Raw genomic sequence first — 17,994 nt, 5'->3', positions numbered from 1 at the left:
CCAAAAGCATTGACAGATTCCTTTATGTAAATATAAATGGATGCATAAATTAAATATTCCCTCTGAAATAAAAGCAACATATTCAAATTGAACAGAAATGTTCCCATCTAGACGGCTGGCTGATTGAAAACTAAGGGTTCATTTTAAAGTGTAGATTTGCTGGCTGAAGTTTTGGAAGCAGCACCGTTATCTTCCAGTCAACTGGTTTTATAATTAATAGCTCTACAGCATAAAATGGTTAGCTTGCTAATCAAGTGCTTCACAGAAGCGCAGACTTTGTGCTAACATGCATCCAGGACATGTGTACACTTGCACATAAAATTTTAATGCCCAGCGCTAATATAAGAAACAGTGTTTTCAGCATAGATTGAAGCCTGTGCATGCGCTCCAGAGCAGCAAGCAGCGTGGTTTTGCTGCCACCAAGTGCCACCAAGTGGCATCCTACACACTGCTGAATTTTAAATAACTCCCAAGAATGGTAAAATAACAGTATTTCAGAGCTGTACTAAAGATTTTGTACCTCCTTAACACCATACTGACAGATGTCTGCAGTCTCCAGCTGATAAATTATGTATGTGAAGATCAATGGGACAGATTTAACTGCAAACACTCTCAGGATCTCTGGCAACCTTCAGTCACCATAACATGGAAAAACCTTTTTGCATTCTCTTCGGATACAGAACCATGGACAGATTATATCAGATGACTGGCAGTCCTACTGGTAGCAAAAGGGGCCTGGGGTCCTTTCAAAATGATAGCGAGAATGGGGCTCTAAGGAGCCTAGCCCTTCTGATGACACAGATTTTTCAATACCTACAAGCTGATAGAAAATCATTAAAAATGCCTATGAGCTGCTAGTGAAAAGTTAATTTATGGTCCAACGGTTTAGCCATAGGGAGCACGCTCTACTTCAGACTTTTCTGGTTTCTCTGAAGCGTTTTTTCTGGCATTCTACAGCAAAGTTTATCAAAGCTTCTGTCTTTACACCCAGTTCCAACTGACTGAAAAAAATGCAGCTCACTGAGACATGTTGGCTTTCTTCTTAGCCTGGAAAGGTTGCTTAAATCACTGTTCCCATTTTTCAGAATAGTTTCAAGGAATGAGCCAATTTTATGCTTTTTACAACATTTATTTCTCAGATAAGACTAAATATATTTTAAGCTTTTAAAGGGAAAGAGTAAAAATTTTTGCCTTCATTCACAAAGCTGTTTTCGATACAGATTCTTGAAATATGAAGCTTATTTGCTAGTGCTTTTTTTACCAGGGCGCTCTTAATGAAAACAAAAAATAAATAAAAGTGGAGATGCAGACAACACCCCCCTCTAGGGGCAAAAACAGAATTTGCAACATTAGATTCATCTGTGTATCATTTGTAAAATTAAATAAATAAGGCCTACCAAATCAAAGACAAACAGAATTATTAAGTTGTTCCCTGCAGAGAGTGCTGCTGCCTATGATATCTGTCTAAAGAGCATGTTGCGTTCCTAGATCCATGAAGAAGGGATTTAATAGTACATGTACCTAGAAGCTCATTCGTCAGATTTCCCTAGCAAAATATATCCCATTAACTTCTGACCTAGACAATGTCTCACCCGATGCAATATGCAAAGAATAAATTTTTCTTTCAAAGTAAACACATGTATCATGCAAACGTATGTACTGACAAGTGCTAAAGCTGGAAGTTTGCTCAGCTGATCATACTTGGTATATTTGGAAGTCAAATAAGATGGAAGGTCAGCATTGGCTTGGCTGCTTTCCTCCTCTTCATTCAGGCAGCCAGATGCAAGGTTGCAAAAGCAATTCAGGCATCTTCGTCAATGACAGAGGGTCCAATCCTCCCGGCACAGATTACTCCTACGTACAGTCTGGGAAGCTTGCAATTCCTCCTTGGAAATGAGGGGAATGCAGAGCTAACAGAGGGTTGTCTCCCCATCCCCAGATCTTGAGAACTCAGTAAGCCTGTTGGGAGCTACAGGAGATGGGGCTGAAGACCCAGGTAAGACCTAGTACCTTCAACCAGCGCACCACTGCTGAGACAAGCAGCTCTCCCCTCAAAAAGCCAGTGCTGCCTACCTTCTCACAAAGAGCTATCCTAGGCAGCACTGTTGAGCTGTTACTTTCACTGGTAACATGCAAAGTCAGCTGAAAGGACTGGCTGCATGTCACAGCCACCCCTGCATAGGTCAGGATGGGATCCTCAAGCCACCTCGCAGCAGAGTGTCACTCATGCTGCTGAAACACCCATCACAAAAAACTGCTATCCCTAAAGTGGCACAGCTCCATGCACATTACAAAAGCAGCCCCCTGACTTGTGTTTAAGCAGAATAGCACAGACACTCTTTTATTTTTAAAGTTATTACTTGCAATAGTAGAAGGCAAGCTCTCTAAAAAGCTTTGCGCTACATTTCTTATCACATACATCATGGCTAGTGGGAATTTATCTTTGCACACATGCACGTTCACACACAATACTCTAACAAAACAAAAAAAAAAGAAGTTATGCTGCATGTTTTTTTTTAGGTTGCAAAAGCATTCCTTGCCTTTCTGTAGCCTATGAAAACATCAATCCCAAAGAGCATTTCCCTTGTGAAAACGAGGGGAAAAGGAACTGAGTGGGATGATGAGAAAGTCTGTGTCAAACCCAAATTATTCTCCAGCTCCATATGCTGAGCAGGGCAATGTCTTTTCCTCAATATACCTATAGCCTGTGGCACCTAAAGTGACAATACTCTGCCGTAGTCACAAGAGAGGCCCTTCTACAGCATAACTCAGATTCAGCAGCGAGCACATCCAGGTCTTGCTTGCTAGGTCTTGCTGTGCTGCCTGGGGTGGCTCAGCTCACTGCCTCATGAATCAGTGCTTCACAGCACTTCTTTAATGCTGCAAAACCCAGTGCTTGTGCAGAAATAACATGCCAGCTGCAAATCCACCACGCAACATAATGTTTTGCTCCAGGCTGACTGCAAGCCTGACCTGGACTTTACTTACTTTATCTGGACTTTACTTACCTTATCTGGACTTTACTTACTTTGTCTGGACTTTACTGGGTAATTTACACAGATAAAAGGGAACTGCCTCTGCAGCAGTCTCTGAAGTAGTACTGGTATAGTTGAAACAGCAGTGAGACTGGTTTTAAGGTCAGCATTACAAATATTTTTGTGAAAATAAGTTTCTCTCATAGTTATTCTGACTTGTATTCATTTATGCATGTGTGAATCCCCTTGCATTATTTCAGTTTATTGTTGCAGAGATCACTAAATTGGGGCTAGTAAGAACAGGAATACACATAGTAGATGAGAAAACTAAGGGTTGGGGTTTTTTCCCCTTCTTTTAGATATGAGTTCGGTCACTTCCAAGTGTTTTTAGTGCTGGTGCACTTACAACTGTGACAGTTGAACACTGTAAGGACTTACATAAGGATGCCTTACCTCTCTTAAATCTGTTTTCCTTTCAGGAAAAGGGATTTAAGGATAAGGCCTAAATAAATAAGTAAGGATGAAAACTCCTGAAGTCAAATCTGGGAAGCTCTAGGTGCCTGTGTATGAAAGCATAATACCCTTGAGCCCCAACAGGTCTTAACCACTGCTCCCCAGGAGTGAGCTCAGGGATCGCCTCCCCAGTGTGCTGCACTGGGTGGCTTTTGGCTCTGCTCCACAGAACACCGGCATCAGTGGGAACTCAGCTCCCTTCTCCCCTTGTTGGGAGCTGCCTGCTGACATGCCAGGCATCTCAGCACCTAACTTAAAGCTCCTCTGGGATGGAGTTTCAGTCCTCTGCTAGGTTTCAGGCACTACTCTGGCCTTGTATGTGAAAAGCTCAGAATTACATTTTGAAAAGAAAAGGTTTTTCTTTTCATCTCTTTTTCACATGTTATCTGTATGACTACGCTCTTGGAGAAAACCCTACTGAAGGTAGACAGCAGCCTTAATTACTACAGGCTAATTGCATGAATGAGCAAATTGCCATATACCAATGTGGGATTTGGCCTGAGAAGAATTTCAGGCAATCCTCTAACATCACTGATATTATATCTTATATCGAGGTTATACAATGATGAAGCTTGACAGTATCCTCTAGACAGATGAGGAGCATGACTCTGAAGATCTGAGACATCAATTTGCTTCTCTGCCAATATAATGTGCCAGCTTTGTTTTCAGGAAAGAAGCTTCACAGTGCTCCTAGCTTATTTCATTTATCCCTGTGATGATTTGCCTTTTATCAGTATTAGGGAAATTGAAAATATAGTAATAAAAACTCCAAGGGTTCAAGATGTACTGCCCCAAACAAGATAGTTCCTGGTCTTGCAGACAGTTCTCCTGTAATCAACACTGCAGCTGCAAATACAAACAGCAAAAGAGAACAGATCTTCATAAAAAACTCTGGACTGTGTCATCAAATCTGTTGAGAATATGCCTTCGATTTAATCAAAGGAAATATTTAAGCACTAGCAGTATTCAGAAGCTACAAATTAATTGGTACTTGTAGGCAGTGATTATGTTTTCCATTTTTCTGGATATTCACATAAATACGTGTGAGAGATTGGTTGCCCGGCTCTACTAGGAGTGGGGGAAGTGACACTCTCCACAAGCATTTGCAAAGCTAGTTGGGAATCAGCATCAGAAGAGATCGATTGTGGTTATTACCTCATAGTGTACAGCAGAGTGCCATCATCCTCCAGGCGCAGAAGTTTGTTTGGGGTTGTCATGTTGTGAGCAATAGACTTCTTGCCATTGTGGAAAAAAGTGTCTGGGGTCCAAATCTTGCTGGCAAGCAGGTTGTTGAGAGGGAGGCGTTGCATAGGTCCTTTGAATCGCAGCCTTTCATCTTTCCAGCTTTGTCGGAAGAAAACATCAATGGTGTATTCCTGGCACAAAGAAACACTAGAAGTATTGCAGGATCTGAATAGGAGCAGTGGTTCCAAAAACAACTTTAGCAAAGCAGATACAGGGGATCTGGCAACCACACTCTCAAACTTACCATTTCGGTGTCTGACACAGGACCAAAACTGGTAACATAGATGTCTGTTTTCACCTGAGTTATTCTCTCTGTAATAAATATAGGCTCTGCATTAGGAATTGCTTTAAGATGCAAATATGTGCTGGAGATGCACTTCTCTATTAACTCTGGATCATTCAAAAATTCCCAAAAGCTTGAAATTAAAGATGTTTGAGGAGGAATCTAATCCCTGATTAAATGCAGTGATCAACCTTTGGGAGCCCAGGCTCTCTTCTTATAATCAGTGGAAAGAAGCAGGCCCATAAAGGGTGCCATTCCTCTGGCTGGCAGGTTTTGAACACAGAATCACAGAGTGGTTTGGGTTGGCAGGATAATCTTGTTTCAACCTCCCTGCCATGGCCAGGGACACCTTCCACCAGACCAGGTTGCTCCAAGCCCCATCCAACCTGGCTTTGAACACTGCCAGGGATGAGACAGCCACAGCTTCTCGGGTAACCTGTGCCAGTTCCTCACCACCCTCACAGTAAAGAACTTCTTCCTTACATCTCATTTAAATATACCCTCTTTCAGTTTAAAACCATTACCCCTTGTCCTATCACCATGCCTCCATGAAGAGTCCCTTTCCATCTTTCTTATAGGTCCCCTTTAGGTACTGGAAAGCTGCTATAAGATCTCCCTGGAGCCTTATCCAGGCTGAACAAGCCCAACTCCACCAGTCTGCCTTCACAGGAGAGGTGCTCCACCTTCTGATCATCTTTATGGCCCTCCTCTGGACTCACTCTAACAGGTCGATGTCCCTCTTGCGTTGGAGGCCCCCGAGCTGAACACAGTATTCATTCATAAGACCAAGAAGGGGAGAATCACCTCCTTCAACCTGCTGGCCACGCTTCTTTTGATGCAGCCCAGGATGTGCTTGGCTTTCTGGGCTGTCAGCTCATATTACTGGCATATATTCATTACCTACTATAGGATGAGATGAAGAGTATCTCGGAAGGACCTATTTCCCTCCACTGGCTTGGGTGATCTGCCCAACTTCATCCATCTATATTACAGATGTCCAAAGTTAGGTGAAATTAATTCAATCCACAAAACTCTAAGTCTTTCTGGCATCTTTTCAAATCCAGGACTAATTTAATTTAAGGGCAGAAATTTCAGAAGTTCGTTACATAAGATAGGAGCATGGAGCCCTATTTTCAAGCATCTCTGTGTAAAGTGAGAGGAGAAGGAGAGAAAGGGATGAAAGCAATGTGTTGGTCTCACAAGAGGAAGGGGTGGGGGTAGCCAGATTAAAAAAGGGCCAAGAAAAAACATAACAGATGGTTTACACATGCATAGGAGATGAGAGAAATCTGGGGGATAGAGAGCTGTAAGGAGGGCTCAACAAGGTTAGCATGGCAAGCAACTATTCACATGTATGGTTTTAAAATAACTGCTTTAGAGGTTACCAAAATGACATATTAATATAGATTTCCCGTTGCTGTCTAAAAATGGATGATTTGGGGATCTGTTTTTAACTGATTTTTGCCACTGGCATTATTTTATACATGCTGACCAGTGCAGGAACCTTGCAGCAACCTGCTAGCACCATCTCACTCACCTGAGGGAGTACCAGAAAGAAAAGAAACCCAAACTGTATTCAATTACAGAAAAATGCATCACACATGCTCTCCTAATGCAACATCAGATGACCTCAATGACTGAAAGACAACAACTTTCAGTGACCTTTGTATTGCATCCCATTTGCCAGGAGACAAATCTACTTTCTAGGCTTCGTTTAGCTAACAAAATACAACTCCCTTTTCAAGGCCCATGCTGAGAGCAGGTACCCATGTGGGAGGGCATCATGTAGACAATAGTCCTGCATGGTGGAGGCCTGGCCACAGTGAACGCGCTATCCTACCTCCCAGTCCCGGGCGCAGACGGTTGTCATAGCCGTCCAGCAGACCATCCAAGATCCTGGTGAATATAGTGATGTTATCATTGGCGTCCTCTTTTCCCGATGCTGTTGGCGTTTGTGAGAAGCTATTTTATGCAAATGAAGAAAAGAAAAACCAAGTCAAAAGCTGTGCCAGCCTCAAGGGGCTTCAGTCTCAAGGTCACTTTGTGATCGAGCCTCTGCCCCCTCTTGCCGCTCCAGCTGAGCAGTATGTGGAGCTGCAGTGATTTTATCACTGCTATAAGCAATCATAAATAGCTCTCCCTGGAGGAGGAGGACCTAAGGATGGGCCCACGCCATGGAGGTAAAGGCCTGGGGCACTGGATCGGAGTACACCTAAGCCCACTGGCCATCTTGCTGTAGGGCACAGGGAGACCCCAATCCCTTGTGCTGCTCTGCCCCACTTCAGTCTCACCACTTCCCAAGTGCTAGCATGTCTTCATTCCCTGAAAGGAGTAAGGTCAGCTCACAGCACCAGTAAAAGCTGTGACTGGCTTTTCCACTGGGTTAGCTCTCCAGTCTTTGGGAACTGCATCAGCAGGCAGGGGATCTGCACGAGCAGCACTGGCTTGCCTGGGGACACTGCTTCAAGTGTGCCTGAAGGTAGCCTTTAATCCTTACATGCCAAACAGCTTCTAATTTCCAGTTTATTTAATTTATTTGAGGATAACAACTCCCACTGCATTAAAAAATCCCAGCCCAGATCACTGGGGTATCTGAAAAAACATGTAACTGCAGTACAGAAAACACAGTTCTTCATTCTTCCTCTCTCTTTTGCCTAAATTAGTCCTCCCTTGTAGTATGAAAATAACAGCAATGTATAGTGGTCCTCATTCCATATCTTTTAGGCCAAATTTGTTTTATTACGAACTTTATTTCAACATTTTATACATGGCTTAGACATAGTAAGCTGCTCACAGCTCAAGAGTACAACTATAATTTATATTTTTAAGTCCATTTGATTTTCATTTAAAGATGCTCAGGAGAATCCTCTGCCTAGTGATGCCTTTGCCCACCAAAAGAACATAGGCTTAAGTTTATCCATAAGCATGCTTCACCTGCAGCTAGCAACAACCATCTCTCAGGATAGCAAGTCTGCTCACACTCGGTGCTTATTCAAGTTTCAGTCTCTGCTGAAACAGGCAACAAATGCTCCAGCTGTGACAGAGCATGTCATCCCACTAGGAACCGTACCCTGCCTCATGCACCCTGCCAGCAGAGAGGAATCACACTCCAACAACCGGCACTCAACATGAACTAGTCACCCAGAGAGAAAAAAAAAACTTAAAAATCCATGTTTATTTACTAACAGTCCCCAGAGAAATAAATCAGTAAATAGAGAACCTCAAAGCACCCCTCTGAACAGCTTTCCTTGCACAATGCTTGTAACACATGCGTTCAGCTTACCTAGCAGAACACGCTTTATACAGAGAAAGGCAAGTGACCTCAACCTGGTTTAACCTGCTCAAGGTTTACAGTAACGGGACCTCGCTGACACCCATGAGATGGGTCTGGAAATTTTAGTGACTCAAGACCTGTCTCAGGATGAGCTCCTGGTGGGCACATTGAAGACATGGGGACCCCCAGTCCTGCACCTGTTCCATTTACAGCTTGTGTGTTTCTGCTGGAAAAGGAAAAGATCACAAAGCCTCTCAGAGGAACAAAGGCTGGGCAGTGGCAACATGGGCCTAATTATAAGGAATGCCAAAGCACGTGAAAACGCCTGGCAGAGGAGGCTCCTCACAACCCGAGTGCCATCAGGACTGCTGTGACCCTCAAAAAGCTCAAGACTGGAGAGCCCAGGCCACCAAGGAGCTCCCCTTTGCTGCAGGTGGAGACATAGCCACAAATCTCACCCACTCTTCAGGCCATCAGGTCAAAAGACCAAATTTGTTCCGTTTTCTATGCTGTGAGCAGAACCTTTAGTGAGTAACTGAGGCAGCCAACATCACAGACATGTTTGACTATAATGAAAGATATTATTCCAGCAGATGCAACCTGGTTACAGAAACATTAGACATCCTTACACACCAGACCATTCAAGACAAAAGACTGTATATTTTTCTGTCAATCATAATCAAAGGGATTCACTACATGAAGGTGAATATTTACAAGTACCAGCCTAATGAATACAAATGGCAGACAGAAGTTACAGAGGTGCTTCATATGCAGTGACCATAACTAACTCTTTGGTAAAATCCTAGAATACTATTTTAAACTTTCCTCGTTTATTTTAGCTTCTTTCTTTTTTTTTTTTTTGTTCTTTCATAAGAAAGAGATAAGCATCATGCTGTCTGCCTGCTTTACCCTATCAATTGAGGAACCCGTTCTCATTTTCCAATGTATCTGACAAAGAAGCGGAGAGATCAAACTTCATTTCATTCCTACAAGTTTCATGAGAAGCAGTGACTAGACAAGGGGAGAGCAATCTAAATTAGTGCCTCATTAAGTAAAAATGTGAGGTCAGCAGTCATCTATTCCCTCTGGCTCACTGACTGGGCCAGTCAGCACGCATGTAGCTCAGAAACAGCCTCAGCAAAACCAGCCCACCTCCTCTCTGCTAATTAAGAGATATGGAGGAGACTTGCAGGGTGATTAGGAAAGGTCCTGGGAGAAAAGAACCACAGAGGTAAAATGCAGGTGTTGCAATGGGAGATGGGAACAAGGGATGCCAAATGCAGAGCCAGGATTATTGCAAAGGTACAGTGCTGAGGGCACAAAGCTTCACTAGTTTCTCTGCTCTTGAAAAAGCTTGTTATTTTTAGTGCTTATGGCTGAATTCAAAGCCAGTTGAACTCAGAGGGAAGATTTCCATTGAACTATTTTTGTGGGGATGGGACAAAATATACTTAGTTCTCACAACTGCTCCTCTGAATCTAACAGTAGTAATCAATGCTGCTTCTTTCTATCTATCTCAGCTATATATATTTTTCACAAGAATAGTATGCACATCTCAAATACTGAAATACTTTTATATCTCCACAAGAAAAGCTAATTAATACAGGAAAAAGGCAGAGAAACAACTAGGGTGAAGACTCATAAAAAGAGTCTGCAGCAAAACTGCAATCCAATTTATATTTGGCAGACCGCTTCACCCGAAAAAGATAGCATCTGATGCTGAATTTCGATGAAATGTCAGTATTACGTGAAGTTGCATTTGTAAATGGGTTCCTGTTTGCTATTAATGCAAATGTTACTTTCTCTTTCACAGAAAAGTTGACGTTTAATTTCTATTTTTGAGATTGCTAGCAAAATGCTTGTTTTGGAGTAAGTGCTGAGGTTGTCTTTTATGACGTAAGACCTTTAAACTGTCCCTGCAAGCTTACACACATATATTAGATACTATAGCTCTAAGAACAGAAAGAAAATGTGTGATATCCTAAACTAATTATTGCCACACAGCTAAAGATTAGGTTTTATCAACATATTAGTAGGTAAGCATGTTATTGCCTCTCTGCAACCGAAGATGTTTTCCTTGCAGACATCTTCAGTTATGAATAAAAATAAACCTAGAAAAGCACCTTAGGAAAATGAGAAAATTCAAAGATAACTGCATTTAAAGCTCATTAGTGAACATAAACTAAACCAACCAGGAGTACTTCTCATCACACTTACTTAATATTGCAATTTCAGGGTGACTGAAAAAATCAGAAGCCACAGAAGGGGCCCATCAGTGTTAAATGTAATAACTCTTGGAAGACGTTCAGCTATCTTTTCTGACGAGTTAATTGTTTACCATTTTAAACATCACTGTCCTTTTTTGCCATCTAGTCAAAATCATGACATGTACAACTCATAGCTTAGCTGTAATAAAAGGAAAACGTACAGTAGATATTACATTTTTCCAAAAAACTCATTTTTAAAAAAAGCAAGAGACACTGTAAGGACTATTTCACTATTGGAAGTGGTATTTTTCTCTCTCACTGTCTTAAAAGCAGAGTTTCCAATAACTTGCTTTAATAGGATTGGAATTATACCAGAACTTCAGACAAATTAACAGTTTGTGGAAAAGGCAGCGGAGAATGCACTTGCACACTTTTGGATACTGCCAGCTGGCCAGACATCAAAGGAAATAGATTTACTTTTCTAAGTTAGCTTCTTGCCATCCCTTTCTTACAGATTCTTGAGATCTAAAACGGCTGGTATTTTGTGAATTTGTGCAATGAAGATTCAATTCTTTCACACTGGATTAGGACAGAGGAGAGGACTGAGTGAAATGATGAGAATGTAATGGTCTTTGCAGATCCTTAAAGAATAATGTAATTCTTTTATTTAGCAAGAGCAGTATTTTACTACCCACAAGTAATTTGTGAGCAGTGTAATGAAAACCTGTTCTTCACAGAGCTATGTCTTATCGTCCTCCTTGCACCTTAACACCTCTTTCAATATCCTGAGTTTCTCCCAGGGTCATTAAACACCTTCCAATACTCTCAGCTTGCCAGGTCACTGACCTGCAGCTTCTCTGACAGGCAGTGTGTGTGCCAGGGCTGGTCCTGCACCAAGCACGTGCTGGATGGCCTGCAGGTACACACCTGCATTTTGGCCAGGTGTGAGGCCAAGTGAAACAGAGATGCTGAAGCTGTCGCTTTCTGTTTGGCAGAGGGATTGACTGACTGATGCCTGTCTGCCTCCTCCAAGCACTTCCATGTACCCACTTAGTCTTCCAGTTATTAAAATCATCTGATGGGTTCAAAAACTAGCTGGAGACATGAAGAAGGAAAGAAAACAGGATAAAAAAAATAAACAGACAAGCATGACTGCACAATGAGGTGATAATTCTTACAAAACTATGTTAAAAATATGAGGAAGACCTCCCTAGCACCTGCTAGGAATGACAGGGAAACGGATAACCCAGCAGAACTAACTGCTTAGGGTTGCAGAGACTAACTTGAAACAACAGCCTGGAGGAAAGGTTATGTTCAGCCCAAACAGCAGGACTATGGTGTTAGTGATAAGGCCTGTGAGGCAGTGGAAAAGCATGTGAAACTACAGACACACCACAGACTGAATTCTTACAGTGTACAGAGAAGTCTTGCATTGGCTACATTTAATTGGGATCTTCTGTTTTCCATGTTTCTACTATTATAAACATTATTAGCAGATGACAGCTAAACTGTGGGTACACCAGCTACATCCATTCTGCTTGGTTTTGGCTCTCAAGAAAGATTTCTGAAGTTGTGCATCCAAAACGCAAATGCACAGGGACTGCGCATCACCAATGTGTCCCCAGAGAAGTGCCTCTGGGCAGTCTGGGGCTTGCAAAAAGAGTCGGGATGCAGTAAGGTTAGCCAGTGTAGGGCTGGCTGCATGCTACCTAGTCTTAAGCTGATCTCAGTGCAGTCACCTGTGGTGTCCACCCTTGCAGGGATCCACAAGAGCCCATGAGGAATCGAACTCTTGTCTCATCTGAAAACACTCTTCACAGTTGTATTTGACTTTCACTTATTCTCTAGCTCTATTATTAATGTTTACTTTCAAGACAATTGTGAACTATCTTGAAATGCTTCAGCAAAATACCTCAACCCGTTAGAACATCATAGAACTCAAGGCTGAATTCAAGCTTGAAAAAGCCTTGACTTGCACTGGACTTTTTCTGCAGTAGGCTCATAAAACTGCTACACCAGCAATGGTGGGTGACTTAACATCCTCTTCTTATTTCATCTATATCTTTGAATTTTAATTCAGTGATTTTTCTTTAAATAACTTCTACCAACTATGCCTACAGTCTTTCACTACTGCCTGTTGATGTGGAGAGCTATCGATAGTCATTCCACATTTATGTTAAACATTAATCACAGACTTTTGCTGAGATTTCTGAAGTAGCCTAGGAGACTGAGATATATAATTCCTGTTTATTTTAGCAGGCATTGTGCATCAAAATCCCCCAATGTGGCTTTGGCTACATCAGCAAAAACTGTATTTATGTTTTAATATAAATATGGAATTACTATGGAGCATCGTAGACAAATCTCTGCCTTCAGCTATAACGTCCTACAGGTTTTTTTTTTTTAATTTGTGCTCATTTGACCAATCACTTCTATCTAGCACGTTGAAAAATGCACTGCAATGCAATGGTGCAGTCCAAACATGGATAAAACTAATAAAGAAGAACCTGGTAGCAACAGCAAGTATTAGCAGCATTAGATCCTTGCAGTTAATATACCAGCCTACATGTTAATTGTACTGCTCTGTCCTGAAGAGTCAGCCCCAAAGCACTTAGCAAATTACACTTTGAAACTGCTTCTGCCTCTGAAACAGAAGCACTGGAGCATCCCCTGTCTTTTGAGCAGGGTCAAAATTCAGCCTTAAGGCAGTGTGTGAATGGTGCAGCGAATTGGAGCTGCCTATCTCCGCAGGTCCAGCCGAAAATTACTAGATCAGAAAAGGGGTGGTGGAGGGGGAAGTTACGTGATGATCTCATTTTAGTGCACAGAAGCTTTTTAAGTAACTTGCAGAAAACAAGTGTCCTAGTTTCCCCTAACTAACTGTCCTGTTCTGATTATCTGCCAGGTTGCAGGTCATGCCAATTCCTAACTGGGACTTAATTCAGTATTTGGTTTGGGGTCAAAAGGGAGAGTTAAACTCTCTTTTCTCTTTGCAGCTTCACCTTTCCTTCAGTAAGAGAAGTAACACAGTTAAAAGACCCCACATCAAACATGCCATGCTCAGCTATTGCAGTGTGCTACCTTCAGCACGAATGACGATGGTCCATCAGGAAGTACTTAAGGTCATAGTGCTCAAGATTATCTCAATATGGTAATATTTTGTCAAATTGCAACCATGTCAAGACAAGTTTTAAACAGGTCCCACACTACCTATGCCCTGTTCATTTCTATCACAAAGTCCAGGGAGAGTTTTGCCTCAGACCACAGTAACAGCAGGGCTGAGATTTTCCAAGGTGGATACATCAGAGTGCAGGTCTCTGCATCCTTTGTAGTGTGCAGTCCTACAACTATTCACATAAGCCGCTGTAGTCGCAGGCTTCTGACTGCCCACGTTGGACACTCACTGGCGACAGGGCTAAGTTTTGCTTCTGACATACACAGTCATCACTCAAAGTCTGGTCTTTCTCTTAGTTTCAATCTAGAGAAAAAAAATCATTTTGCTTGAAAACCAGAAACTGATTTGCATCTCCATTTTGTTTCTTCTTATAGCAAGGAATTGATGGGTGTGCTTGTGAATCAGCACGTTGGGAGGATTCATTTTTTTCTGGTGAAATCATAAATGATTGTTCTCCTCCACAAAGAAGAATCAACCTACGTTTCCAGAGCACTTTCAAAATGCCTTTTCTAGATTCCGCTGCATAGCATGATTTTGGAAAGTTAAGATCTCTGGGTTTAAGAAAAACACATAAATAGGGTGTTTCTGATTGTCTGGTTGTTTTGGTTTTTTTTTCCCTAAGAGCTATAGTAGGAGTATTTCTTCAATGCAGTTTTCACAATATCACCATCCGGAAAGCATCCAAAGTAAAAATAAGGGAACAGGATTCCTTGCTATATGCGTTAGGGAAACACAATTGCTAATCATTCCAGCAAGTTTCAAACTCAGCCATCCCTCTGAGCAGTCACGATCTTAGCTTACTCACTAGAAAGCCTGCACCAGCCAGCAGCCTGCTCTGAGTCCTGCTGTTGCAGCCTTGCACTACAGCCTATACCCTGTAACCTGGCAGGTGAGAGGGAAGGTCCAAGCTCTCCTCATCGCACCACAGCCCCCTGGCTGTGCAACACCACAGGTCAGAGCATTCAGCAGTGCAGGCCTGGTTGTCTGAGCTCCCCGTGCACCCCTCTCTCCCCAAGCCTTCTCATAACAGCATTACGGGCATAAAGAACCGATCCGAGACAGTAAATCTGAGTAGGAAAACAAATTGCTCCCTTCCCCCTGACACCAGCACATTAAGATGAAATGCAAAGCCCGCTTGTTTTGTTCAGCACCAGGAGCCAAGGTTTTTCATCTCCTTAAAAAAGCCCACAGCAAAAATTCAAACGCAACTGGCAACTCACCCGAAGTGGCTGGCTAAACTCATGGAAATGCAGAAGAGGAAGAAGTTTTTGATCATGATAAAACCAGAGACACTCCCATTGTCCATTCCAGAGGAGAGGAGGAACGCAGGTGGTTGCTTTGGTGAAGGTGCAGCTGCTCACTTTGTTCATACGCTGCAACAATATTAAAAAAGATAAATGATTGCACGGACAAAGAGCAGGATGGCCGGGTTCAGCTAACACCGCATCTTCTGCTGTGTTTTTCACAAACTTATCTAGGCTTATGTAAACATCAGCTGTTTATGTAAAATTGTATATCTTCAAGGACGTGTTTTACCTTCTGCTGACAGAAAAGTGCAAGCCAGGAAGAATTCTTAGTGGCCCAGTTTTCCCTTATATTCGTCCGTGATACAAGCAACTAATGAAACAGTCACCATTTCTCAAATGCCAATTTCGACCCTTTACCTATTTCAACAACTTCCAGACGCCTGCAAACCCAGGCTGTGTGCAGCCTCCGCATCCTTTCCTTCCATCACAATTTTTTTCCCATTAAATACCCTGCTTCCCTTTCCAAAATCCCAGTTGAAATGCCAAGAAACACCTACTGCTTCTTGGAATTCATGCTGCTGATGCACGGCTTAGCAAAAGAGAGGGTGGGATGGGGAAGGGGTGGGGGGAGTGAAAAGTGACCTTCCTCGCAAAGGCACATAAACCTCACGCTAGCAGGAAGAATGACAGTCATATAGCTGCTCCAGCGACTGCCGCTTTTTGGATACCTGCCTTAGCCATCAGTCCACCAATTTCAGCACTGTGCACAAATGTTTTCTCCTGTGCACTCAAAAAAAAAAAACAAACCAAAAACCACAACCCAAACAAAACCAAAAAAATCCAAACAAACCAAACCCCAAACAAATAAAAATAATAATTAAAAAAAAAAACAAACAAAAATATCACAAACCCCCAAAGCAAAACCCCAAAACAGACCCAGAGGGAAGCTGCTTGCCTTTCCCACCTGAACCTTACACCCTCGCGGTACACCGCTCCGCAACTTACTCTCCCTTCCGCGCCGGCGCAACGAGGCAAATATCCCAAACCAAAAGCCTCCCGCCGGGGCTGCGCCCGTCCGGTCCGGCCCGGTCCGGTCCAGTCCCGTTCGCTCCGCACCGCTCCGCACCGCGCACTGTGGGGCTGCCGCTCCTTCCCGCACACGCGCAGCCCCGGCCCGCCCGCACCTGCCCGGCCGCCGCCGCCGCCCGCTCCGCGGAGGGTGGCACCTGCTCGGCCGCGCCGCGCCCGCTCCGCTGCCCCTTCCCTTCTCCCCTTCCCTCCCATCCCCTCCCCGCGCTGCCCTCGGGCTTCCCCCCCACCCGACCCCGCCAAAGTTTTCCGCAGCCATGTGCGCGGCGCCGGGCGCAGCGGCGGCCGCCTGTGGGGGCGCGGGGGGCTGCAGCCAAGGGCTCCCCGCCGCTCTCCGCCGGAGCGACGAGCGGGGCTCTTACCAGCCGCCGGCGGGGGGACGAGGGCGAGGGGGCGGTCTTTGCCCGAAAGTTGCGGAGCGGCAGCGGAGCGGGAGCGGCGGCGCTGCCTCCCCGCCGCTGCCAGGCGCGGCCCCGCCGCAGCGCCGCGCCCGCACCGCCCCCGCCAGGAGCCGGCGGCCGGGAGCGCGGCCTCGGGGACCCCGCTCCTAGGGGCCGCGCAGGAGCCCCGGGAGCGCCCGTTATCCTCGCACGGGTCTCCCGCAGCCACCGCCGCGCTCCTCAGGGGGCACCGAGAGCCCGCGGAGAGAGCCCCGGCCACCTCACGCAGCGGGTGAGGCTTGCAGGTGTATAGCTCCTTGCACACACGTACCGTAGAAACACAGGGTAGTTTGGCTTGGAAGAGACCTTAAAGATCATACGGTTCCAACGCCCCTGCCATGGTCAGGGACACCTTCCACTAGACCAGGTTGCTCAAAGACCCGTCCAACCTGACCTTGGACACTGCCAGGGATGGGGCAGCCGTAAATCTAAGCATCCACACAGCTACAGACCCATACACCCAATGACCTGTGTCCATGCTCCTCTTCCATGGTCGGTGGAGCTGGTCTGAACCGTTCCAACCCTCATGATTAAATATCCGTGGTTTCTATCAGCGTTAAAACATTTCAGGAGACCTGCAGTAACTTTGAGGTCTCCTTGCGACTGTTGGTGGTGTTATTCCAGAAAAATGGAGGCACTGCTTCACAGCCTCAGTACTGGGAGCACTATCCTCAGTACACATTCAAGCCCCAGGCATTACAGACTGCTTGCAAGTGGAGAAGGGTCGATGTGTGTTCAACTGTTCAAAAGGTGAAATGGGGGTTCCTTGAGGCACATGCATCACTTTGTAGCATGTGCATGCTACCTGTGATGAACACGATTTCAGTGTTCATAACGTTCTTCATGGTCATACTGTTGTGACCAGGCTTCCAACTAATACTCCAACCTCCATTATTAAATTATTAGATCTAATGAGGTAGTGTCCGTCTTTCAGGTAACATTATGGATCAGTGAAGTATCCTTCTTTTCCCATTGTCCAAAAAAAAGCTCTATGAAATGAATCCCTCCACTGAAACCAATACTGATGCTGCAGTTCATTGTGGTGGAGGGTGCTGCTGCATGCGTGCTGGGTTCATGATCTGCATGATTTGAATTGAAAACTGGGTCTTCTGAATTCAAATTTCCATTTTAATTTTTTTGGGGGGTGGGGTGGTGTAACATGTGGTGCTTAGCTACGTTCAGCTTTTCCAGCAGTGATTTATAGTCTTAAACGCAGAACCAATGACATACGTTGTTCCTTAGTGACTTCAACAAATACCAAGTTGTGAATGAATGTTGCTATCAGAGTCGCTTTCCCAGTACTTAAAAATATCTGAGCAAAGTAGTATGAAGTGCCAGTCGTTTCTCATGTTAATGTTCTTGCCTAGGAGCGTTTAAATCAGATTTATTTCTTTTACAGTGCTGTGATTTCTAGTACAAACTATTTATAGCTCTCTACAGGTGATGTAAAAAACACGTGATCTTTAAATAATTTTGCAAAATAAAATTTAAAAATAGTAAAAGAATTGAATAATTTTACAAAAACAAGCACAGAAACACCGGGACC

The 17,994-nt window shown here is 44.0% G+C and overlaps 1 protein-coding gene across 4 annotated transcripts in view; it reads right to left on the bottom strand.

Annotated features, from left to right (window-relative positions):
- GABRA5 (gamma-aminobutyric acid type A receptor subunit alpha5) overlaps positions 1–16,495 on the bottom strand; it is a 58,572-nt gene extending 42,077 nt beyond the window's left edge. The window contains exons 1-5 of one of the 4 annotated variants that reach the window (XM_062628598.1): positions 16,371–16,495; positions 14,893–15,045; positions 6,857–6,978; positions 4,978–5,045; positions 4,644–4,864 (exon numbers count right to left, since the gene is read on the bottom strand). In XM_062628598.1, the coding sequence (XP_062484582.1) occupies positions 4,644–4,864; positions 4,978–5,045; positions 6,857–6,978; positions 14,893–14,978 (497 nt within the window). In that variant the 5' untranslated portion in view covers positions 14,979–15,045; positions 16,371–16,495. The other 3 variants (XM_062628600.1, XM_062628599.1, XM_062628596.1) reach the window with 3 other exon arrangements.
- Positions 16,496–17,994: the final 1,499 nt, after the last annotated feature.

This window comes from Pezoporus occidentalis, unplaced genomic scaffold (assembly GCF_034315485.1).
Source record: "Pezoporus occidentalis ecotype Australia unplaced genomic scaffold, CSIRO_AGI_Poc_V1 ctg32, whole genome shotgun sequence".
NCBI classification, from domain to species: Eukaryota; Metazoa; Chordata; class Aves; order Psittaciformes; family Psittacidae; genus Pezoporus; species Pezoporus occidentalis.
This window is presented reverse-complemented; position numbering and strand designations above follow the sequence as displayed.